The sequence below is a fragment of the Macrobrachium nipponense genome, chromosome 31 (assembly GCF_015104395.2).
Source record: "Macrobrachium nipponense isolate FS-2020 chromosome 31, ASM1510439v2, whole genome shotgun sequence".
In the NCBI taxonomy this organism is placed as follows: Eukaryota; Metazoa; Arthropoda; class Malacostraca; order Decapoda; family Palaemonidae; genus Macrobrachium; species Macrobrachium nipponense.
The window spans coordinates 32400918-32427014 of record NC_061093.1 but is presented as its reverse complement, the minus strand read 5'-3'; the positions used below and the strand labels follow the sequence as shown (position 1 = coordinate 32427014).

Here is a 26097-nt window from a genome sequence, read left to right as displayed (position 1 = left end):
CACTTGGAAACTTACCAAATACATAAAACGGTTGAAAAAATGTCAACAACCTTTAAGTGGAGAACAAAACTTTGGCAAATACTACAGGATTGTATAAAGAACCTGTTAAGACTACCAATACTTGACTGACATGTATTTAACCAGCTGGTGAGTGTGTGTAATCAATATCCGTCAAGTGATTATGTCATGTTCAACTGCAGTGTAAATGCACCCTTAAATTAAATGTTTTGTCATGTACCGATTCTTTAAAAGCTGAAATATGACACTTTTATAATAAAATCAATTTTATAGATGCCAAGAATTACATAGCTATAGTTTCTACTTTTAATGGCAGCTTTAAATATGAAGTTTTTATGTTAAAACAAAGTTTAATGTATACTTACCTGGCAGGTATATATATAGCTATATTCTCTGTTCCACCTGGCAGAAATTTTCAAAACTCGCGGCAAACGCTAGTAACCTATTAGTAGTTCAGGCAACCACCACCCCGTTACCGTGGCGCTAGCGCTAGGAACCGTTCCCAATTGGGCCAGATTTTCTCTGAACCCTGTCTCCTGAGGGGAGGAGGGTGGGCATTAAATTATATATACCTGCCAGGTAAGTATACATTAAACTTTGTTTTAACATAAAAACTTCATTTTAATGTATGACACTTACCTGGCAGGTATATATATAGCTGATTGACACATTTGGAGGTGGGTCAAAGACAGCAACATTATTAGAGTATAAAAATATTATTAAAATATTATTAAAACTCTAGGTTCCTTACCTGCTAAGGTAGCTGACTTCATAGGTCGTGCCTCTAAGCCTGCTTAAACCTTAGGAGCTCTCAACAAGGAAGTGTCCTGTATGTTGAAGAAGCTAAAACTGGAACTGACAACTGGACGTGACCAATGTGTTGACAGAACCGTACAGCCCTCTTATGCCAAGGCATTCAAGCTAGTAATAGATCATTTACCTGAACTACACACACACCACACCAAGATAATACTAACAAGACTGATAAAAGTACAGAACACTTTTCTCAGACGACCAAAAAACACGAACACCATCACCTAATAAAATCAACTAGCTTAAAAGAAGGTTATGGGGTAGTAACTCCTTTGCCCAATACTGTACCAGAGGACACACATATGGACCTAGCGTCTGACAATTATCAAAGGTTGTCTGAATATCCCTAAGATAATGAGATGCAAATATTGAATTAGTTCTCCAATATGTGGATTCAATAATTTCTTTGAGGGCTAAATTCTTTTTAAAAGCTAATGAAGTCGCAACTGCCCTGACTTCATGAGCCTTCACTTTCAAAATACCAAAGCTCTGCTCTTGACACAACATATGAGCTTCTCTAATCAACTCTCTCATGAAGAAGGCTAGAGCGTTCTTCGTCATGGGTCTACTGGGGTCTTTAACTGAACACCAAAGAGCATCAGAATTCCCTCTGATCTCTCTTGTTCTTTCCATATAAAAACGCAATGCTCTCACTGGGCAGAGAACTCTTTCTTGCTCATGACCCACTAACTCAGAAAGACCCAATACTTCAAAGGATCTTGGCCAAGGATTAGCCGGATTCTCATTCTTGGCCAAGAAACCTTCCTGGAATGAACACACTGCGTTGCCATGTCTCCATCCCACCTTCTTCGATAAGGCCTGAAGCTCACTAGCTCTTTTAGCTGTTGCCACAGCAACTAAAAAGATAGTTTTCTTAGCAACATCTCTCAGAGAGGATTTCTCTAAAGGCTCGAATTTGCTAGAGGTTAAATACTTCAAGACAACATCGAGGTTCCAAGCAGGTGGCCTGCATTGGGGTTGTTTCTTGGTACCAAATGACCTAATCAGATCCCTAAGGTCTAAGTTATTAGAGATATCTAGATCTCTGTGTTTAAACACTGAGGTTAGCATACTTTTATAGCCTTTGATTGTCGAAACTGACAAACCCAAGTCCTTCCTCAAGTATAGAAGGAAGTCTGCGATTTGGGTCACAGAGGTACTGGATGAAGACACTTTCCTGTTCTTACACCACTTCCGGAAATTCTCCCACTTCGACTGATATACTGTAATTGTGGAGGTTCTTCTGGCTCTAGCCACTGCACTGGCCACCTCTCTAGAATATCCCCTCGCTCTGACAAGACTTTCGATAGTCTGAACGCAGTCAGACCCAGAGCGAGGGTATTTTTGTGAAACCTGTCGAAGTGGGGTTGTCTGAGTAAATCTACTCTCAGAGGAAGAGTCCTTGGCGTATCTATTGTCCATTCCAGTACCTCTGTGAACCAACTTTGGGCCGGCCAAAACGGAGCTATTAAGGTCATCCTCGTTCCTTGGCTCTCCCTGAACTTCTTCATAACTTTCCCCAGTACTTTGAATGGAGGAAAAGCGTAAACATCTAAGTTTGTCCAATCCATCAGGAATGCGTCGACCGCCACTGCTTCCTGATCTGGAACCGGAGAGCAACAGGTTGGTAATCTTTTTGTTCTGGCTGTCGCAAACAGATCTACTATTGGACGGCCCCACAACTTCCACAGGCTCTGGCAAACCTCCATGTGCAAAGTCCACTCCGTCGGGAGAAGTTGTTCTCTTCTGCTCAACAGGTCCGCACTCACATTTTTCTCCCCCTGTATAAAACCTTGGTTGAGAGCACGAAACGCTTTCTCTTCGCGCCAAAGCAGAACTTCCTTTGCCAGCTTGTAAAGGGGAAAAGAATGAGTCCCTCCTTGTTTGCGGATGTATGCCAGAGCCGTGGTGTTGTCCGAGTTGATCTGCACTGTTTTGTCTCGAATCAACTCTCTGAAGTGCTTCAAGGCCAAGAAAATTGCCATCAGTTCCTTCCTGTTTATGTGCCAACTTGTTTCTTCCTTGCTCCAAAGTCCCGACACCTCTTGAGGGCCTAATGTCGCTCCCCAACCCGCGTCCGACGCGTCAGAATACAAGATGAGGTCTGGGCTCTTCTGCTGAAGCGACATCCCTCTTGCTAACCTGCCTGGAGTTAGCCACCACTTTAATTCCTCCTTCACTTCAGCAGGAATTAGAAACTGGAAGGAATCCGGTTGCAATTTTCTTGGCCATGAATCCTTCAGGAAAAACTGTAGAGGTCTCATGTGCAGTCTTCCTAAAGAAATGAACCTCTCTAGCGAAGAGTGTGTGCCCAGTAGACTCATCCACTCTCTTGCTGAGCATCGGTCTTTCTCTAGAAAGTCCTGCACCTTCCGAATGCATAGGGCTTGCCTTTCGGGGGACGGAAAAGCCCGCAAAAGTCACTGACGATATCTGAATCCCCAAATAAACTATCTGTTGTTGGGGATTCAATTGAGACTTTCCCATGTTTACCACAAGACCTAGGTCTTTTGCTAAGTTCAATGTTTTGATTCAAGTCCTCCAGACATTGACTTCTTGATTGGGATCTTATCAACCAGTCGTCCAGGTAAAAAGACACTCTGATCCCTCTTAAGTGCAACCATCTCGCCACATTGGACATCATCCTCGTGAACACTTGGGGGCTGTGCAAAGGCCGAAGCACAGGGCCTTGAACTGAAAGACCCTGTCCTGAATCACAAACCTTAAATACTTCCTGCTTCCTGGATGAATCGGAATATGAAAGTATGCGTCTTGTAAGTCCAGGGTCACCATCCAGTCCCCTGGACGTACCGCTGCCAGCACTGAATCGTTCGTCTCCATGGTGAACTTTGTCTTTTCTACGAAAAGATTCAGTTGACTTACGTCCAGAACTGGCCTCCAACCTCCCGAGGACTTTGCAACCAGGAACAACCGGTTGTAAAATCCCGGAGATTCGTGATCCAGAACAGGTTCTATGGCTCCTTTCTCTAGCATGGAAGCTACTTGCTCCCACAGAGCCGCTTTCTTCACTAAATCGTTGTAATTTGCCCCGAGGGCTCTCGGAGATGTTGCGAGAGGAGGTCTCTTCAAGAAAGGAATCTTGTACCCTTCCCGAGCTACGTTGACAGCCCAGGGATCTGCCTTCATGTTCTGCCAAACTTCCCAAAAACCTTGAAGTCTGGCTCCCACTGTCGTCTGGAGGACTGAGATCTCATTGTTTAGAGGTGGTCTTGGCTCCTCTTTTAGCGGGTACTCTCTTACCCCTAAAGGCGGGTCGAGCGAACGTTCTGCCTCGAAAGGGCTGTTGCGAAGGCCTAGGTTCCTTTGGAGTTTTCTTAACCAACTTGGATGGTAAGAACTTCTTAACTGAAGACGAGAGAAGATCTTGAGTGGCCTTCTGAGAAAGGGAGAGAGCTATATCCCTAATCACCTCTGAAGGAAACAGCTGTTTCGAAAGGGGAGAGAACAGCAACTCCGATTTCTGAGAGTTTGAAACCCCTTTTGAAGCGAAAGAACACAACAGCGACCTCTTCTTCAGTACTCCTGCTGTGAACAAAGAAGCCAGTTCATTCGTTCCATCTCTCAGAGACTTGTCCATGCAGGACATAATGCTCTTAGCCGCTTCCATATCCTGCGAATCTTCTTCTTCTAGGGAGTTCGCCAGTGCTCCCAAAGACCAATCTAGGAAATTGAAGACTTCGAAAGTCCTAAAAATCCCTTTAAAAAGATGGTCAAACTCGGACGAAGTCCACCAGACCTTAGCAGACTGCAACGCCTGTCTCAGTGAGCTGTCCACTATACTGGAGAAGTCCCCCTGGGAGGAGGCAGGTACTCCCAGGCCTAGACTTTCTCCAGTAGCGTACCATACTCCTGACTTCGATGCTAACTTAGCTGGTGGAAAAGCGAAAGAGTATTTTCCCGCTTCTTTCTTATCCTTCATCCAGTCATTCACAAGTTGAAGGGCCTTCTTCGCCGAAATCGACAGAGTCATCTTAAGGAAAGAAGACTTCTTTGGAGTCTTAGTCTTGGAAAACTGCGATAAGGGAGATAAAGGAGCCGTTGGTTTGAATTCCCCTTCAAAAATCGAAAGCAGACGTGAAGTCAAAATCTTGTAATCCGAAGACGGTTCCGTATTCTTCTCCTCAACAAAGTCCAAATCCTCTTCTGCTGAAGAAATGTCTTGCAGATCACTGTCGTGTTGACGCTTCGCTGACGGAATAACGTCCTGCCGCCTGTGTCCTGCGGCTAACGAAGAATCGGCGTCCTGCCGCCTATCGATGTCCTGCCGCCTGCGTCCTGCGTCCATCGTAGACACATCTGCTTCCTGCCGCCTGCGTCTTGCGTCTACAATTGATCCCAAGTCCTGACGTTTGCGTCCTGCTTCTTCCGAAACTATTCCGCCTCGAAGATGCCTGCAAAGGAGCATCCCAAGACTTAACGAGAACTGCCAGCTTAGACTGCATTTCCCTTAAGAAACCCTTCGTACTATCTTCCTGAATGGCAGAGGACGAAGGAGGAGGATTACGAGAAGGACTGCGACGTAACGGAGAGCGATCTTGTACTCTACCCGACGGAGAGAGACGAGGGGAAGACAAGCAAGAAGATGGAGGAGAGGCTCTCATCGAAATCCAAGAACGAGAAGGCCATACCGAGTCCTCTTTAGAACGAAAGATCCTCTTCCTCTTGATCGGAACTGCGTCCCCGTCTTCCGAGGAGGACAAAACCTCCGGACTACTCCAAGCCTCACGATCTTGAGCATGTCTCTCTCGAGAGCGGTCGATGTCCTGAAAGTCCTCTTGAGGGGGCGAGACAACTGCATACCGACGTTCCCGCTCAGATGTCGAACCATCCGAGGACGCACACTTCCCAGTTACGCCTTTTCTGCGGCGAACTGCAACAGCCTGGGAACTTGCAACAGGACTGTTCGAAGGGACGCCTGACCGCGATAAAACCTCTCTCGCCTCCCTTCGACTGTCGACATGCCTTCTCCCTTGGGTCTGGGAGCTTGACAGAGGTCTAGGTCTAGGAGCACGAGAGAGACGATCAGACGCCCCCTCCACTACACTTTCACTGACATCAAAAGCACTAACTTTATCCGTAAGTCGCTGTATCTGGTCGCCCATGGACGCAAGGGCAGCGAACACCTTAACAATCTGTGTATCGTTCGCCTCCTCCGATACAGCAGCGGGCGCAGGAGATACCTGGGGAGAAGGAACTACCAATTCTACGTTAGAAGGAGCTGGAGAGGAAACACATTCACTCCTTTTGCTAGAAGAATTCGACTTCTCACTACGAGAAACAGATCTCCTTACACGATCTTTCTCAAGCCTTTCAACATATTTCATAAATATCTTCCACTCTTTCTCTGATAAATTCTCACATTCAAAACACCTATTCTCCCAAGTACACACATTCTCTCTACATTTCTTACAAATAGTATGAGGGTCGACCGAAGCTTTCGGCAACCTTACCTTACACCCCTCTTTTACACAAACTCTAAACATACTTCCAGTATCCGACATCTTTAAAGAACAATCCAAAGCAAATGCCAAGCTAACGTTTCCGAGTACAATACCAAAAATCCATGAAAAGTCAGCAACGAGAATGAAAATCCTAGCAGGGAACCACCAACAATGTTGCCGGTTCGGCTGGCAGAGAAAATCTGGCCCAATTGGGAACGGTTCCTAGCGCTAGCGCCACGGTAACGGGGTGGTGGTTGCCTGAACTACTAATAGGTTACTAGCGTTTGCCGCGAGTTTTGAAAATTTCTGCCAGGTGGAACAGAGAATATAGCTATATATATACCTGCCAGGTAAGTGTCATACATTAAACTAAAATTTGCAGTAGCACTCTGTTGTTTTTATGAGCAGATAAGTGCCCTGCTTACATCCGGGTGAGGATAGGTACAATGGAGCAGAAAAATTACAAATTTGTAACCAATTTGTATTTTTCATAACTTACAAACCTGAGGTCTTAACATTAGGATAAATACTCAGCGCCAGCTGGAAACTGGTGAAGTTTAAAATAATTGTGTACGCAAGGGACTATTGGCATCTGTGCTTGGTCACGAGACATGTGGGGCCACCCACATACCCCTCATTAACTCGTGACCCTGTCAGTTATTCTTCCAACCCAGGGCCGTTGCTTATCTTGACCTGTAGGGACATGACTGTAGTGTTAGGAGTTGTCCCTACTTCAGTGGGAGCTGTGCGGTCGAGTAATCTGAGTAATCTGATTATTGCCAGTAAAGACCATTGTCCTTCCCCTGGGCTTGACATTACCATAACTAACCAAAAACTGTTACCTGAACACTAAGCTAAAAACCAATACCCAACTGATTAAACAGAAATGACTGGTGGGTACTTCAGGTACCAAGTACCACCAGACTTCCCATAAACTCAACGACCTTATACAAGGTAAGGAGTTAGAGAAAAAAGAAGAATCACTTCAATCCTACATTCTCTAGTGCCATGCCACCTGTGGAAAACAGACCCAATGTACTATGGTCCCCAACCATTATTTGACATCGTGCAGATAAGTGTTTGTAAGTGCCAATCGATATTTCCAGTGAGTCGACTGAATGACTGCATCGAGAAAGATTTTGTTGAAAGGCCAAGATGTGGCTACAGCTCAAAAGTCGTGTGCCTTTACCTTCAGCAAAGGCAAGGTTTCTTCCAGAATCTTCGAATGAACTTCTACAATGGTGTCTCAAGAAGAAAGAGAAGGAATTCTTTGATGAAGTCTCTTTGTATTCTTAACTGAACACCATAAGTTACAATAGCCTCCTCTTGTTTTTTTTTGTTCTGTCCATGTATATGTCTCAGAAGCTCTCACTGGACATAAGACTCAACCTTTTTCCAATGCTCCAAGGATTCCTGCTAGGGTCTTGATGGTGAAGGACCAAGGCCAAGGGTTGGATGGGTTTTTGTACTTAGCTAAGAACCCAAGGATAAAGGAACACACTGCATCTCCCTGAGCAAACCCCACTTGTTTTTCAAGGGCTTGAATCTCACAGACTCCTTTTGCTGTAGCCAACACGAAAAGAAAAAGTCTTCCTCGTTAAGTCCCCTGAGATAAGCAGAGATTAAAGGCTCGAATGGTGGGGCCGAAAGCCATCGTAATCATGTCCAAGTTCCAGACAATACAGGCTAGAGAAACTTGTTTTGTAGTGCTACAGTCTAATCCTCTGTCTAAATACAGAATTCAGCATTGCACTGTAGGCCTTAATTGTAAAGGGAAAAAAAGAAAAAAAAAAATCTAAGTTGGGCTTCAGATGTTTCAGAAAATGAGATGCCACGTCTTCTGCACCAACTGCAAAACAGTGGCCACTTCGCTTGGTAGACCCTGGTAGAAGAGTTGCATCTACACTGATCAATAGTTCTCGCAACATCTCTTGAATAACTTTTCATGCTGACAAGTCTCCTGACAGCTGTGAACCCTGTCAGAGCATGAGTGGATAACCGTGATGGAACCTATTGAAGTGGGGTTGTCTGGGCAGATGTTTCCATTGTGGAAGGAGCCATGGAAATCCCAACAGAAGTTCAGGAACCATTCCTTCTGAGATTAAAAGGGAATGATCAGGATCATCAACGTATTGTGATGAGAGTGAAATTTGTTTAAGACTTCCCTGATTAGACTGAAAGGGGGAAAGGCATAAACTTCCAAATTGACCAATCCTGGAGCATCATGCCTGTTGCCCAGGCTTGAGGGTCCGGACAGGAGAGCAGTACAGGGGCAGTCAATGATTCCTTGATGCTGCAAACAGGTCTACCAACTGTCTCCTTCACTGTTTCTACAGGTCGGTGCACACCTGTGGATTCAGTGAACATTCCGTGGGTAGAACCTGTTAGTGATGGCTCAACTCATCCGCTACGTTAAACTTGTCCTGAATAAATCGAGTGAGAATTTGGGTCTGGTTGCTCGAAAGGAGATCTCTGGCTGCTTTGCATAGCAAAAAAAAGGGAGTCCCTCCCTGATTGCGAATGTAGGCCAGTACAGACGTGTTGTCTGAGTGAACCACAACCACTGAGTTGCATGTCACTGAAGCGAAGTGTTGAAAGGCTTGATGAATTGCCTTCAGCTCCTTGACATTTATGTGAAGATCCTCTCCCAGAATTGCTTCCAAACCCAGATCTGGTGTGTAGGAAAACAATGCTTGGCTCAGGTTCAGCTGTGGGAGTGACTTGCCCACTAGACACCTTTCTTCTTCTAACCACCATAGAAAGTCTTGTTTTATCCCCGGAGTGATTGGGAAGACAAACGAATCTGGGTAAGTATTTTTGTCCCAATTGGGTTTTAGGAAGCACTGTAACAGCCTCACATGTAGTCTACCCAATGGAACAAACATCTCTATGGAGGAGAGGGTTCCCAAGAGACTTGTCCGGTCATCGGCTGAGCAAAACTAGCGATCAATGAAATGCTGAACTTTCTGGATGCAAGTCTGAATTCTCTTGTTTAATGGAAAAACCTGAAAAACTCTTAGCATCTATTTTCATCCCAAAATAGGCTAAGCATTGAGCTGAGGCTAACGGTGACTTCTCTTGATTTATCACTACACCTAAATCTTGTGCCAATTGAAGAGTTTTCATTAAGTCCTACTTACACTTCTTGGATGAAGACCAAAGAAGCCAGTCATCTAGGTACAGCATACCTTAATGCCCATCAGATGAAGCCATTGTAATAGAGGTGCGAGAACTCATGTGAGGACTTGGAGGGGCTGTGCTCAAGTCGAAGCAGTGCCCAAAATTGAAAGACCTGGTCCTAGAAAATAAATCTCAGGTACTTTCTGGACTTTGGGCAAATTGGAATGTGAAAGTATGCATCCTTCATGTCGATGGTTACCATCCAATCTCCCTGACTAATAGCCGACAGGACTGACCACTACCAGACTCTTTAAGCATCTCTCCTGCCACCTTCATGAAGGGGCCATTTACAATCATTACAGGGAAAAACACAACAAGACCAGAAAGAGCTGAGCTTTTAACAAACGTAGAAATTATTGACCAAGCACCAGACTGAAGACGTCTCCGTTATCTTGAGGCACTGCATATCTTAGAAAAAAGCCAATTATCAACACAGTAAAAGAAACAGAATTTCTCCCTAGAAACCAACCGACTCCATACACCGTCAAAAGAGAGAGAGAGAGAGAGAGAGAGAGAGAGAGAGGAGAGATGAGAGAGAGAGGAGAGAGAGAGAGAGAGAGAGAGAGAGAGAGAGAGAGGATGACATGTCACCTGGATGGCTTATAATACCTACCACCCAGGTGGCAGGTACACCAACCAACACCCAACCCCAGACAAACCTAGGAGATCTCAACACCTCAGGGACAGATTTCATCACTAACCAACGACCAATTAAAATCCCTCCTTACCGACCTACCCACCAATTGTACATGCCCTGCCTGCTATACTAAATACCTGTAAACCAAGTATCTTAATCAACTTTCTTGTATACTCGCTTAGATGACTACCTGTGCAATGTTGACATGTCAGAGGAAATGAACCTAAGACAACTGAAATCTTTATATGTCCTTAGGAAACCTGATATACTAGCTCCATACTGATGAGAAAAAGATATGAAGAATTGAGAAGATTCTGTATTCGTAAATTAAATGTCGTTGAAACAGCTATAATATTCAATGCTACTGCCCTCAGAGAAGGCCTCCTTCCCAATAATAATAATAATATTTAGGAAGCAGACCCTCTCTCAACCATACTTTATTAAAAGTAATTGCTACTTCAGCAGTGTTACACTAGTACAGATTCTTCTCTATTTTACTAACAACAGCTTTTTCCGTGTTACTTAAGGGGGCTGGCCGGCTAATGCCCCTTTTTAAGGACAGGACTTTGATATTCATACCACTTAATAAGGTGACTTGGGACATCTCCAAACTGCATATGATTTTCGCCTCTGACCTTCGGTTTTGTGACGCCAGGGCGATTTATCCCGAAAATAACCATTATTTAAATTCTATCTCCTCCTTGATATTTAATATTATGACCTGGGATTACTACCATATATAGACCTGATGTAGACCTCCAATCGAATGGAGAGTTTTTTTTCTAAAAGTCATTTTTTTGCAAGATATGAATTTTTCAATACGGTAAAAAAATAAACCCTATAAATCAGGAGAAAAAAATTTATAAAAAAAATACGAAACAAAAATTGGAAAAAAGGGCTCTATTTGATTTTTCTATAAAGTCTTTCTGAGTTATATACCAAATTCCAATGTTATAGCTTTAAAACTAAGTGAGAAGATAGATTTTGAAGGTCAATAAGTATAGTTTTGAGATACGGGCGTTCAAAGTTTTCCTTCGTATTTCTATAAAGACAATGCTAATAAATAATGATTATTATGAATGTATATTTTTTTTTTGTGTATTAATAAACCAAAACTATTTTATTTATCATAATTTAATCATAAATGGTGATCCCTTTGATCATATATCGCAGCCTGGGGCACTGCTTGAGGCAAGATGGGGCACTCCTTCCTACGCAATTCTCTCTCTCCCCTTCACCAACTCGGCTTATTACAGCGAATTTTCTTCTTCTGTATGTTAGCGAGATGTTTTCCTTGTATTTTCCTCTTTGGCATGATGAAATTCTTGCCCGAAACAAAGATGAACAAGCGTAAATGCAAGAGAATGTCAAGAGGTGAAACTCGAAGGCGTACTCTTTTTTTACAAAGACAATTTAATAAATCATGATTATTATGAATTTCATATTCCATTTTGGGTTTTAAAAAACCAAAACTTTGTTATTTATCATTAATGAAGATCTCTTTGCTCATAGATCGTCGTAGCCTTGGGCACAGTGTGACGTGTGCTGTCAAGCAACCCTCCCCTCTCTCTTCACTAACTACGCATATATTATGATATTCTGTAATAATACTTGAGCGATTTTTCTTCGTCTGTATGTTAGCGAGATGTTTTCCTTGTCTTTTCCTCATTGGCATGATGAAATTCTTGCCGAAACATACATAAACATACGTAAAAGCAGGCGTATGTCAGAGGTGAAATGGAACGTGTAGACTACTCGGTCTACAGATGCCATTTCTCCCAATTTCTTTGACAATAATTATCAAAATTTATGATAATAGAGGAAATATTGCATTTTCTTGTACGGATCAATGTTTTAGGCTTATTGAGTTACGTTAACTAATTACCCTGTAACTACAAAAGTAAGAGGAATTTTGACGAATTATTTCGTTTACGTATTCTCAATTGCCATATGAAGCTCCATGAATTTTTTCATGACTTTGCATTTTTTGCCCTATACCTCCATATATAGGGGTTCCGGCCGGCCCCCTTAAACAGGCTAGTAGAGCGCATAGAGAGGTCATGATCAAATACTGTGTCAAAATAGGTGTATATATTTGAATTTTACAGATAAACTATGATACCATAGTCATCAAAGTCATTAACGATTCTCTCTCTCTCTCTTCCCTAAAGCGAGCTTTCGTCTGTGGTGTGGTGTCCGTCCTCCTTATATTTGAGATTGACAGCAGGGGGTCTGCCCCACGCTGATCTCCTATTGGCTGGTGTATTTGATCATGACCTCTCTAGGTGCTCTACTAGCCTGTTTAAGTAGCACGGAAAAAGACGCTATTCGTAAAATAGAGAAGAACCTCTTCAAGTGTAATGCTGCTAAAGAAGCAATTACTTTTAATAATAATAATAGTAATAATAATAATAATAATAATAATAATAATAATAATAACAATAATAATAATAAAGTACAGCACTACTAAAATACAGTTTCCCAATGTTACCTTTAATTACATACTCACTTGGCTTTTAGTGATACTGTACATGAATACAATACATTTTATACAAAGTACAGTACGTACACTAAAATTCTTATTAATAAATTATTGTGGAATCATACACTCTTCAGCAAAAAAGGTAACTTCAAGATAGCAATTTACCTTTTTCATAAAAATGATATTGTAATGATACAATAAAGTTTGTTCATACTTACCTGGCAGATATATATATAGCTGTATTTTCCGAAGTCCGACAGAAATTAAAAAACTTACGACACTCGTAGTGGGAGTCAGGTGGTTAGTACCATTCCTCCCGCCGCTGGGAGGCGGGTATCAGGAACCATTCCCATTTTCTATTCATAATTTTTATTTCCACTGTCTCTGAGGGGAGGTGGGTGGGTACGTTAAATTATATATCTGCCCAGCGTAAGTATGAACAAAACTTTATTGAATCATTACAATATCATTTTGTTCATGAAACTTACCTGTCAGATATATATATAGCTGAATCCCACCTTTGGTGGTGGGAAGAGACAGAATAGAATTTTAGGAAACATATACATGCAGATAATTGATATCTTGGTTCCTTACCTGTTAGCATAGCTGGCTTCGTGGTTACTGCCACGTAAGTCTTGCTTGTGCTACTAGAGTTGCCAGCGAGGTAGAGACCTATAATATAAGCTGGTGCACTCAAGATGATCTGTCAACGGGGGCGTGACCACGATGTGACTAGACCATTGACCATACAATGAGGGCAACGAAGTAAAAAACCACCTGGCCTAGTCTACCAAAGGTATTCCACTAAACTAGACTAAAGAAAGGAGATCCGCCTCGGGCGGTCAACCCCACAACCAAAAAACACACACAATTAAAAGCTCACCTAACCACTAAAGGAAAGGATGAGTGCTACCTCCTGCCCCCAAAACAGTGTCTGCAGCGACGTATGGTCCAAGCGACGAGCAATGTTCGTATGTCGCTTTCACTCCCCCAGTAGTGTGAAGCGAAACACAGAGTTGCTCCGCCAATATGTGGCACTCAAAATGTCACTGAGTGCCATATTTCTGTGAAAAGGCTATCGAGGTCGAAATAGCCCTCACCCTCGTGGGCATTCACTTTTAAAAGCTTCATGTCACTATCACTACATGTGGAATGAGCTTCCTTAATGGTGTCTCTCAAGAAGAAAGAAAGCGCGTTCTTTGACATGGGAAGATCAGGCTTCTTAACAGAGCACCACAAGTTGCCCGAAGGTCCTCTACAGTCCTTCGTTCTGTCTAAATAGAATTTGAGAGCCCTGACAGGGCACAGGACTCTCTCTGGCTCACTACCCACGATCTCTGTCAAACCCTTGATTTCAAATGTCTTGGGCCAAGGTTGGAAGGGTTTTCGTTCTTTGCTAAGAACATAGGGCTTAAAGAACAAACAGCATCAGAGTTCTTAAACCCAACATGCTTGCTTATTGCCTGGATCTCACTAACTCTCTTCGCCGTCGCCAGAGCAGTTAGAAAAAGTGTCTTCCTTGTAAGGTTTCTAAGCGAAGCTAAGTTGAGCGGTTCAAAATTACTGGACATCAAAAACTTTAGAACAATTCTAAGTTCCAAGAAGGAACTCTTGGTTGAGGTACCTTCGAAGTCTCGAAAGACTTCAGAAGATCATGAAGGTCTCTGTTATTGGCTAAGTCCAGCCCTCTATGCCTAAAGACTACAGAAAGCACACTTCTGTAGCCTTTATCGTAGGCGCCGCTAAGCGAACTTCATTCCTCAAGTAGAGAAGGAAGTCTGCGATCCTGGCTCATAGAGGTAGATGGTGGAGGAAATGCCTTTCTTCCTGCACCAGCTCCGAAAAACAGCCCACTTGGATTGGTATACGGCAATAGAAGAAGGTCTCCTTGCCGTTGCGATCGCTTTCGCCACAGGTCTTGAAAAACCCCTCGCTCTGGCCAACTTCTGGATAGTCTGAACGCAGTCAGACTCAGAGCGGGGGGAGGTTTTTTGTGATACCTTCTCGTAAGTGGGGCTGTTTGAGTAGATCTATCCTTGGAGGCAGAGTCCTCGGAAAGTCTACTAGAAAAGACATGACCTCTAGTGAACCAGTCGGTCGCTGGCCAGAAGGGGCGATGAGAGTCATCCTCGTTCCCTCTGATGCCGCGAATTTCCTTATTACTTCCCTAGGATCTTGAACGGGGGAAAGGCATATCCGTCTAGTCCCAGTCCAGTCCCAAATAAAAGAAGGGCGGTCTAACTGCTAACTGCCTCCTGGGTCTAGAACTGGTGAGCAGTAACAGAGGGAGTCTCGTTGTCCTGGAAGTTGCGAAGATGTCTACGAGAGGACATCCCCATAACTTCCACAACCTCTGCATACTTCCTGATGAAGGGTCCACTCCGTCGGCAGAAGTTGACCTTGTCGACCTGAGCAGATCTGCACGGACGTTTTCTACTCCTGATATGAATCTCGTCAGGATATAAAACGTGTCGTGTGCCTTCGCCCATAACAGGATCTCTTTTGCAAGGAAGAAGAACAGGGATTGAGAGTGGGTTCCTCCCTGTTTCTTGAGGTATGCCAGGGCTGTGGTGTTGTCCCGAGTTGATCTGCACCACATTGCCGGAGACTCGTTCTGAAAGAACTGGAGCGCCAGATGAACTGCTGCCAGCTCCTTGAGGTTTATGTGCCAGGACACCTGTTCCCCTCTCCAGGTGCCTGACACTTCCTCCCCCCCCCAGTGTGCTCCCCCACCCCACCCGCGGAAGACGCGTCAGAAAACAACACTAGGTCGGGGTTCTGAAGCTTGAGGGAAAGACCCTCTGCGAGCTTCAAAGGGTCGGTCCACCATCTTAGATGTTCCTTTACCTCTTCTGATAACACCAGAATCGAATCCAAATTGTTTTGGTGCTTCCAATTGTCCAACAGGAAGAATTGAAGAGGTCTGAGGTGCAACCTCCCTAGGGAAACAAACTTCTCCAGTGAGGAAATGGTCCCCAGCAGACTCATCCATTCCCTCACCGAGCATGATTCCTTCCCCAGAAAGGTTGACACTTTGCTTAGGCAATCTAGTTGTCGCCCCTGGGACGGAAAAGCCCGAAAAGCCACTGAGTCCATCTGAATCCCCAGATAGACTAAAGACTGAGAAGGGGTCAGATGTTGACTTTTCGGGAGGGTTCACCAGAAGCCATGCAAGGTGGACTTGTTCCCGTTAACGAACAAGGTCGTGTGAATGGTCCTCCAGAAAACAACCGGTCTTTCGAGGAGGCTCGTACGAGCCAGTCGTCCAGGTAGAGAGAGATCCTGACTTTGAAAGATGAAGCCACCTCGCAATGTTCTTCATCAGTAGGGTGAATACCATCGGAAGCAGTGCTGAGTCCGAAGCAGAGAGCCCTGAATTGAAACACTTTTCCTTTCAGGACAAACCGCAGGTATTTCCTGGACTGGGGGTGGATGGGGACGTGGAAATACGCGTCCATGAGATCTAGTGAAGCCATCCAATTCCCCGGTCTTAAGGCTCCCATCACTGACTGAGGTGTCTCCATCTTGAACCTCTGCTTGATGACAAAGAGGTTCAGGTTGCTGACATCGAGTACCGGTCGCCATTCCCCCGACTGCTTTGGCACCAGGAACAGTCTGTTGTAAAATAAAACCGGGGGAATTCAGGTCGGAGACCTGTTCTACGGCGTGTTTCACGATCATCTGATCTAACAGATCGTAAAGCACTTGTTGCTTTTCTCCCCGATAAAGAGGTGACATGTCCCTGGGTGTCGTAGACAGCGGGGGTGGTTTCAGGAACGGGATCCGGTAACCCTTCTTTAAGATGTCCAAGGACCATTTGTCCGCACCTCTCTCTTCCCAGGCTTGCGCAAAAAGCTGAAGCCTGGCTCCAACCAGTGACTGAAGGACTTCTGTTTCACTTCTTGTTCTTGGCAAGCGCAGTGGCTCTGCCTCTGGAAGTGCCTCTTCCTCGAGGGGCTGGTCTCGAGGAAGAACTACCTCGAAAGGGCTTAGATTTCTTGAGAATCGAAACTCCCGAGGACGAAGGAACCGCAGGTCTCCTTGAAGATTGTGCGAGGAGATCTTGCGTGGCCTTCTCCTGTAGGCTGGTAGCAATGTCTTTTACCATAGCCTGGGGGAAGAGATGATCCGAAAAAGGAGCGAAGAGCAAATCTGCCTTTTGTGACGGAGAGACAGATTTAGCTGTAAAATTGCAAAACAGGGATCTCTTCTTAAAGAGCCCTGTGCAAAAGTGAGCTGTAAGCTCCTCCGAACCATCTCTGACGGCCTTGTCCATACACGACATTATGCTGAGCAGCTCCCCCAGACTAATCGAGTCGGAACTCTTTAGACTTGGCATCCAGAACTCCAAACACCAATCTAGAAAGTTAAAGACCTCTAACGTCCGAAAGAGGTCTTTAAGGTGGTGGTCCATTTCCGTAGTAGACCAGGAAACTTTCGAAGAGGACAGGTGAGACCTACTCGACGCATCCACAATGCTTGCGAAGTCTCCTTGAGCTGACGAGGGAAGTCTAATACCTACGTCTTCTCCCGTCTCATACCAAATGCCAGCCTTCCCACTAAGTCTCGAAGGTGGCAGGGCAAAAAGAAGTCTTTCCCTGAGACTTTTTTTCCTTTTCTCCATCCAGTCATGGACCTTACGAAGAGCCCTCTTAGTGAAAGGGACTTCTTCATTCTGACAAACATGCCGAGAACCTGTTGATCTTTTTTTTTTTGGAAGAAAGAAGGTTGTGAAGGAGGAGGAGAGCGAGGAGCTTCCTGGATGAAACGTATCTGCCAAACTCCGATTGAAGAAGGCGGGGTCAATACCTGGTAGTCAGAAGAGACTGCCGCCAAAGGTTTCTCATCATCCACAATTCAACCGAAGCGTCGCTACCTCTGCTTCCAACACAGGTGAAGTTGGAGGAAAGTAAAGGCTGAACTAAGACTGTCTGGTCTAAGTTTCCAAGAGGAGCGTTGCTGTGAAGTGGAAGGCAAAGCTGACTCCTTAATAGAAACTCCGGTCGTCTCTCTAAGACCCGAAAAGTAACTTGCAAGTCTCATCAAAAAAACAGGTGGGAGACGACGAAAATCCACATCCTCGTCCACCCGAGCGTTCCGCTGGCGCACACCTGGTGTCCGCCGGCGCACACCTGGCGTCCACTGGCGCACGCCTGGCTGCTACTAGCGTGGATTGGCGTCCACTCGCGCGCTGCTGGCGTCCGCTGGCGCACGCTTGGCGTCCAACTGGCGTGCGAATGACGTTCACTAAAGCGCGCTTAACATCTCGCGCGCGCTCTGCTTCCGCTGGTGCACTCTTAGATGCCACTGGCGTTCGCTTGGCTTCCGACCCGAGCGTCAAGATCCTGAACTTGCCCACCGAAGCGTTCATGCAAGTATCGAGCTCTCCTGCACCGCAAGTTTTACAAGCGGGTAATACGCTTCATGCGCAGAGCGAGTAAATTCCTCTTCACGTCCTCTAGAGAGCCGCTGGGGAGTCGCACGAATCTAGCAGGCGAAAGAAGTGGCGAGAGACGATCGAGGAGAGGGAGAGGGAGACCTTCTAGATCTCTTCACAGGAAGAAGACTCATCCTTGGCTCCTGGGACGTGGTTTGCGTCCCTCTCTTAGAAAAGAGCATCAGCAAGGTTGTTTTTGCTGCAAAGAGCGCAGGATCTTCTCAGTAGGAGAGGATTCCTTGTCAGGTGACGGGCTGATCCTGTGAGAAGAACGAGGGGCGAGGGGACGCTTCTTCCTTCTCCAGAAACTGCCGTTGCACGCGCCTCGGGAGCGACTGGGCGCTCAACAAAGTCATCATCTGATGACTCCTTACGTTTTTTCTTCTGTGGCGGGAAGGCTGCGAACACACTCTCAGGCGAAGATCGCCGCTTGAGAGCAAAAAAACTGGACGTGAAGCGTCACGGTCACCAACGCTCCTTTTCAGCGGGGCGTGAAAACAGAATGAGAGCTCCACCTTGGTTGCGGGGAGGAAGCCTCTGAAGAAGAGAAACACTCTTTCAGGAAGACGTGCACGCGCACGCTCCTTGGCAGTCTGGGTAGCGTCAAACAGATACTGCCGAAGGCACGTCAGATCGGTGGGCGTTCCCCGTCCACCCCTCCTGCGGCTTTTTCGACATGCCCTCTCCCTGAAACCTGGGAGTCCGGCAGCGGTCTAGGCCTAGAGGCGAAATGGGGCCGATCTGACGCACCCTCCACAAACGAAGGAGCACTGTCACTGCACTTTGCACCTTCACTTTTGCCTTCTAAGGCGAGCACTTTAGATTCTAAATTACGAATAGACTCTAAGAGTGTAAGGGTATTACCCTCCACAGACACTATTTCAGGGCCCGAAGGCAACACTACAGGGTTAGGAGTAGTGATTAAAGGAGGGTTAGTAGGAGAAACATGAACTTCCTGACGTTTACCTGAAACGCTCCTGGAGGAAGACCTCCTTAACCTATCCCGTTCAAGCTTACACAGATAGGACTCATACGCTCTCCATCTAGAATCAGAAAGACACTCACATTCCTTGCAGCGACTTTCATACATACAATCATGCTCTCTGCAACTCTTACACAAAGTATGAGGGTCTACTGATGCTTTCAGTAGCCTACCTCGACAATCACTCTTGGTACAAAACCTGGCGCTAGCCGAACTAGAACCAGACATCTTATTTAAAGAGAAATCAAGCCAAAATCAATCAAATCCACAATTAACGTGTGCCTAGCCACCGATCCAAAAGTCAAGATACCAAAAAATCAAAAAGGGGTACTTATAGTAGCCAAGTTTCCTAAATTCAAGACGGAGGTGCTGAAAACTGTGTTTACAACACCGGCGACAGAAATATTATGAATAGAAAATGGGAATGGTTCCTGATACCTGCCTCCCAGCGGCAGGAATGGGTACTAACCACCTGACTCCCACTACGTGTGTCGTAAGTTTTTTAATTTCTGTCGGACTTCGGAAAATACAGCTATATATATATCTGACAGGTAAGTTTCATGAACAAAATACAGTGTATTTACATAAACTTCATTGATGATTTACCAGTTTGTGCTCTTCACACATCAGTTAACCAAAATCAGATCAATATTTTTCTATATGAATATAACACGGAAGTCACAAACATCCAGTTTCCACTTACTCTCGTGTCTGTTGGCATCCTTGATACGGGTCATCAATTTTTCTTGACAATATTGATGGAAGGCATCTCTAATCATAATTTCATCTTCCGTCAGCTGACTCTCAAGGTTAAGTGGATCTCTCCAGTCAAACTTAACTGAAAGAAGATAGGTGTCATCAATATTAATCACTATCTCAACATTAAATTATGCACAAGTCAAAGCAATTCCAGTTACATATATAAAAAACATCAGTACCAAGTAATCCAATCTTGCACACTGCAAAATAACATTTAGCAGAGTGCATACTAATATTTATAAATAGCTTTGACAATTTGATTACATATATCCAACAAATATAACTAGATTGGCTTATATGTAATGGAAAGACTGTGATAAGAAACCCTTCACACGGTAAAAACTACTTAGGCGATGGCAGTCAAAAGTAAAGACACAAGATGCCTCTTGCAAATGTAGTCAAGGAGTCCTGTCAAGATGCAGTCTCTCTCCTACTCACTAACATCCTTCAAGAGTGCTCATACCTTACCACACAGAAAAGGAGCAAGGATAATGATCCGGAATTTAAAGCTTGGGAAGAAAATGTGAAATGGAAGCAGTAGTGCTTGTGACTCTAGTTTGAACTGAAAGATCAGAGGATAGTTTTTGGAGAAAATGCCTAGGGTTCTGGAAGGGCCTCATTAATAACATGTAATTAATGAGAAAAATTAAAATACTAAACTACGTAGTTGTATTCTCTCAAGGGATTGTGCCCTTGCTTTGTCAAATTGTGGAGTACTTTTCCATATCGCTTATCCCAGTATCCCCACAAGGATGACCCAGCAGGATGGTCTTGGTAGGTTAGTGCATGTCAGTTGAGGTCTGCGCTCTTCTCCTAACTTTAAAGTGTCTGAACCTAACTATCTTCTACATCAAATATACTGTAATAGAATATCTCCCTGCTAATTTCCAATATTGGCCAGCTTCCATAGGGTGCATGAAAACTGGGTGCTAATAATAGACATGGGAAATATTACCAGAAGAGAAGAGATTGCAAGGAGGGTTCTTAAAGGCTATCCACTTACTGAAATTGGGAAGTCAATAAGGCCCATCCAGAATGGAAGCAAGGATACATCGTTTAAAGACTTGGTAAGCCGAGGAGAATAGGGGGCAAAAGACTTCATGGTGCATTGGAAGAATAGAATAAAAAGCAAAACCTCATCTAGCTAGAAGGAACTTTATGGCGATGAGTCACAAAAGTACCCGTACTGTCTCCAGTTATGGCTAGAAGAAATACAGAGTATCATTTCTTAAAATACTATTGAGTGCTCATAGTTAGGTAAGGACAAAACTAATGAATAAGGCACATGGCAAGTGAAGGTAAGTCTGAATGATTTGGATTGTGTCATTAGTGAAGTTGTACCAGTGTCTCATACAAGCCTCAAGAATAAAGCAGTGGGGAAAAGGCAACGCAGTATGAAAACATTTGAAGGTAACAATAAACAAAACAAGCAGACCACTTCAAATATGTGACTAAGTTTGACTAGGTAAGTGATGGAGTGCTACTTGCATTTTTCATAAGGGATCTAATTCAATTTCTTATATACTATATCCACTGTCATTACATATGTTACAATGCTGGGTCCTCTTAGTGCATCACCAATCCTTATACGAGATACATAGGTTAAACAATATAGTATCTGATATGAAGCAATGACAGAACTTGCCAAAAATATTGGGACACGTTCACTATACTAAAATAAATGGAGCTAAAGCAAAACCTCAAAGTCCCTGACCTGCCCTACTACACTAGAATTTTAGTGGGAATAATGGTATATATCACTGAAATACATGCAAACAATGGCAGAGAATGATGTGAAGTACCCACCCATTCTCAAGGCTACTGCATAAGTTTAAATATATCTACACAAGCTGAAAACTGATGAGAAAATGTGCAAAACAAATGCCTGATAAAACAGATCTTCAGGTACAAAAAGCTGAAAGACTTACAAGCCTCAGATCCCAAAAATTTATTGATGCGTAATTATATCTAGTAATCAAAATAGAACATATTTCAAATCCTTAATCAAATCACACATATAAAACATAGAACATCTGGACATATGGAAAAATCTTACCTTTGGCAGCTTTTGCCTTCGCAACATCAACATCTGTAGTGCCAAAGTTAAGGAATATACAGCAATATTTTAAAAAATCTCATTAAGCAACACATAAAATAATCTCAACATTTCAGCATTGACCAAAATAGACACTACAGTATTGGATAAGTACCAAGCATTTCCTGGAATAGAGAATCTATGCCTAATCTAATAAATCTGAATTGCCTATGAGCAAATGTGGCATAAAATTAGTTCCCTAGTATTCCATTAACATGGAACATTTCCTGTTCTTTACTTCACCATTATACGGGTCAAAAAGCTCACTACACAGCAGGTTTGTTGTCAAAGCACAGAATCAGCAGGGGAAAAGTCATGGAAAGATAAAAGACAAGCTTCTACATATTCTTAAACTTTTTATAGAATCAGTTTTCAAATCTTTTCAATTTCTGTACTACATATTCCATGTACTAGAGGTAAAACAACCAGGCCTAACAACAGTGGTTATGGATACATTTGAGAAAATGAACATATATAAAGTCAAAAGACTATATCCAATATACTATACTATCTTATGAGCAAAAACACAAAAGATACAGATGTCACTGATTATTTTATATAAAAACAACCTTTCCTCTGCATCAATGGATAATTTTCACAGAAGTCAGTTTCATATACTATAACAACTGTAAATTGGTTTGTGTTAATTTTCAACAATATTGTTTTTCATATGCACATTATGCGTAAAGTGATTAAAACCCCCATCATCCTGTAAAATTTGTTTTGAATCACATACACCTGAATATCCTAATGATCACACAAGATATAAATAACACCCAACCAAAGGTGCAGTTTAGAAGTATTTGGTACTGTTCACAAGGCACCAACTATAGGTCCTGACCACTTACAAAATCCCTTTAAACATGCTCTGGATAAGACAGGTGGTGTTCCAAGACAAAAACAACTTTATTACAACAATGGGAAATGACCTTATGATGACTGATTATTAACTACTTGAGGATATTATTCAGAATATTATTCCATTCAAGTTACTGCTCAAGAGACAGAACATATGTCATTGGTTGATGGTGGCTCTTATCCACCTTTGAGTATGATTTTCAGATTATTTGAAGGTGAGCCTTGGTAAATTTCTTAAATGTGCTTAGATTTTCTAAATGTGGATCAAATGGGACCAGTCCAAGCTCGTCTTCTTAATCCAATCCTCATGACCAGGTTGAATGTTGAGGTTCCGAAAAAGCCCAAAACTATTAGCAAATTGGCAAATGTTCGTATGAAGGGATGGCCTCTTTGCTGTGATAAAAAGTTGTTAATCTTTTGATTTTTTCAAATCAAATCACGAAATAATTTCTAATTCTTTCACCGACACATTTCACACTAAGCAAACATTGCTTACACTAAATACCATTGTGAAAATTAGCATTATGTAGTTTACGACTGTCAGGTGCTTACGTAAACAATTAAAGTTTTCACTAGTCGAAAAAACAGTATGTATTACAAAAACAAAAATCACACAAGTGCTCATGTATAGAGCATGCATTGCAAGAGTCTAACATTTCCCAAACAATGGAACGAAATGATGCTTAAGTACTTTTATTGGTAGATAAGTAACCAAAATTTCAATCAACTGAGCAGTGTTAATATTCAATCGCAAAACACTTTTCCCATGCATCCTGATTCATATTTAAATGGTAATAACACTTCCCATGTTTCTTGAAAAAGTTGATATCTCTCATTAATGTTTTTTTTTTTTTAATGTTTCGTGAAGCAGCTATTTTAAGTGTTTTAACTTTACTTCTTCCTTGTTTGGAATTCTGTTCTTCAGAGTAGTTTACCAGAGCTGACTTGCATCTCAGCCTCTTGGATAGTGTGTGTCATCAGTCAAGTTAATTTTGCAAACTTTTTAATGTTGACTGGTAACAGACATGAAATGAGTTCATTACATTTGTCGCATAAAATGTGCTACACTGACAAACTATCCTCAGCACACTGCTTTACCTAACTGTTTCTCCTTACAACACTTAGCAAACAGCTGCTGCAATCAGTGTAAATTTTCTAGTATTCAGATTTAATATTTATCTGTTTTTCAGTTTTATCTTGGCTACAACTAAATTATTGAACAGTTTGTCAAGGCAGTTTTGGAATATTATGAACTCCCAATTATTTAAACATTTATCACCTTTTCCTGTAACTTGTAAAATTTCTAGTGACTTGCCACTACTGCAAAAAGTACAACTTGGGAAAATTAGCTTATTGCATTTATTAAACATTCACATATTTAGTTTCAAAAGCACAAAAAATCTTCCCCCAAATTACTAAGGTTAAGGCAAAAATGGGACCCTTGCTGGGTATATAAGAGGCTCGTGCCCTTGGTTAGACATTTTTAACCAAAGCTGAGGGCTGCCCAGGGTCAAGTTAGGGGGAGACGGGCAAATACTATATCCCAGGGAGGTGGTATCCAGCACCCTAGGTTGGGTTACAAATGTTATGTAAGGTTGCATTCCTGTAATTATTTAGGTACCAATGGTAAAATTTCTAAGCCAACTCTGTGAACGGAACTGGTGTACCCCAATATCTTCAGGTACATTAGGCTATGTTATCTCTATAGTAGGTACTAGCTAGGTAGGCCTACTCACAGATACTATCCTTACTTGGTATGGATTCCCCAAATTTGGCATACCTAAGCCTTGTAGGGTAAAAAACCGCATGGTACAGGGGTGGACCATGTACGATCAGCGTGAACAACCCCAAAAAAAGTACATCATAACGCGTCCTGACATTGGAGATGGGCATCAGTCGCCACTTCTTGTTGGTGAGAAACGGAGCTAAAGACCTCTACTCCGGTGTCAGGACGTGTTATAATGTACTTTTCTTGGGGTTGTACACATTGATCGTACATGGTCCACCCCTGTACCATGCGGTTTTTTACCCTAACCATATTTCAAAGTCTTTTCCTTTTTTTCTTTTAATTTTTCATGTACAACTAGTCCTAGATACCTAGGTATAAGTAACTCCTAGATCAATTACATAACCTACACCCAAACTAAGTTAGGCTAAGATAAAAGGCAGTTAACAAACAATTGACTATTCCCATTCTCCCTAGTTACAGGGCTTCTACCAAAACCTCCTTACCGGAGCATCCCCAACCACAAAAAAATAAAGCATCCCCAACCACAAAAAAATAAAATACCTAAAATGAAAATAAAATCACTGTGCATACACCACGGGCATGGCCTACAGTACCTGTTAATTAGGCCTATTAGGGTTTATTAGCGTATATAAGAAAAACATAGCATAGAACATTTCAGGATACTTAGTGATGCCACCCAAAAGTCCCTTGCCGGGGCCTCCCAAACCCGGGGACCCCCCTCAAAAATAAAAGACCCTGGATACCCTACTAGATCCAGCCTACGTTAAGTGATAGCTGCAGGGGTGGGTATTAGGTACATTACACAAGAATTACAAGGTTACATTAATTGGTCCCCTCAATAGGGATTATCAGACATTTCACTGACATCGCGAAAAGGATACTTTCGACATGTGCGGGTTGGGCAGCAGAACTCTGGGATCTTGCGAGGATCTGTGGCACGGCTCTCAGGCACACAGAGCGAATAAGCGAAGTGGTGAGTGCCATTTCCGAGATGTATTTTCGATCTAGATGTCCCTTCTTGCTTAAATTTGATCTTCAGACACTGCCGTCACTGTTTAACGAAGTGGCTCGGAGTGAAATGTACGAACGTCACCACTTCCCAAAGGCCTGAGACGGTAGTCGTAAGAGTGTTATACAACGAGAGAAGTCGTATGTAACTCAAGTAAAAAATAAAAGCAGTGTTGCCAGATGCCTTTCGCCGAAATCGGCTAACTCAAGCTCTAAAATCGGCTAAATTCCGGCTAGACTTAACAGAAAATGGCTAAAAAAACGGCTAATTTTTTTTCTTTATTGTAAGGTTATTTTCTTCATAATTTTTACAAAATCAATGCTTTTCATTTAAATCATTATAAACTACATTTTTTTTTAATTCTGAACAAAGTTTCAAAAGTAAATAAGCCTTTCTGATTTAGAAAGTATGGAGAAAAATGTTGTTTAATTGTTTAAATCAAAGATATGTTTCAATGAAAATAATTTTCCATGCTAATAAAAGAAATATATATATATATATATATATATATATATATATATATATATATATATATATATATATATATATATATATATATATATATATATATATTTTATTTAGATTAGTTTCAATTAAACTGAACATGTCACTTTT

At 42.8% G+C, this 26097-nt stretch overlaps 1 protein-coding gene across 1 annotated transcript in view; it reads right to left on the bottom strand.

Moving 5' to 3' along the window:
* The window catches only part of LOC135206746 (glutaryl-CoA dehydrogenase, mitochondrial-like), a 40734-nt gene extending 15087 nt beyond the window's left edge, over nucleotides 1-25647 (bottom strand). The window contains exons 1-3 of the mRNA XM_064238228.1: nucleotides 25355-25647; nucleotides 21827-21859; nucleotides 19715-19849 (exon numbers count right to left, since the gene is read on the bottom strand). Coding sequence (XP_064094298.1) covers nucleotides 19715-19849; nucleotides 21827-21859; nucleotides 25355-25457 — 271 coding nt within the window. The 5' untranslated portion in view covers nucleotides 25458-25647. The remainder of the gene's footprint in view (nucleotides 1-19714; nucleotides 19850-21826; nucleotides 21860-25354) is intronic.
* Nucleotides 25648-26097: the final 450 nt, after the last annotated feature.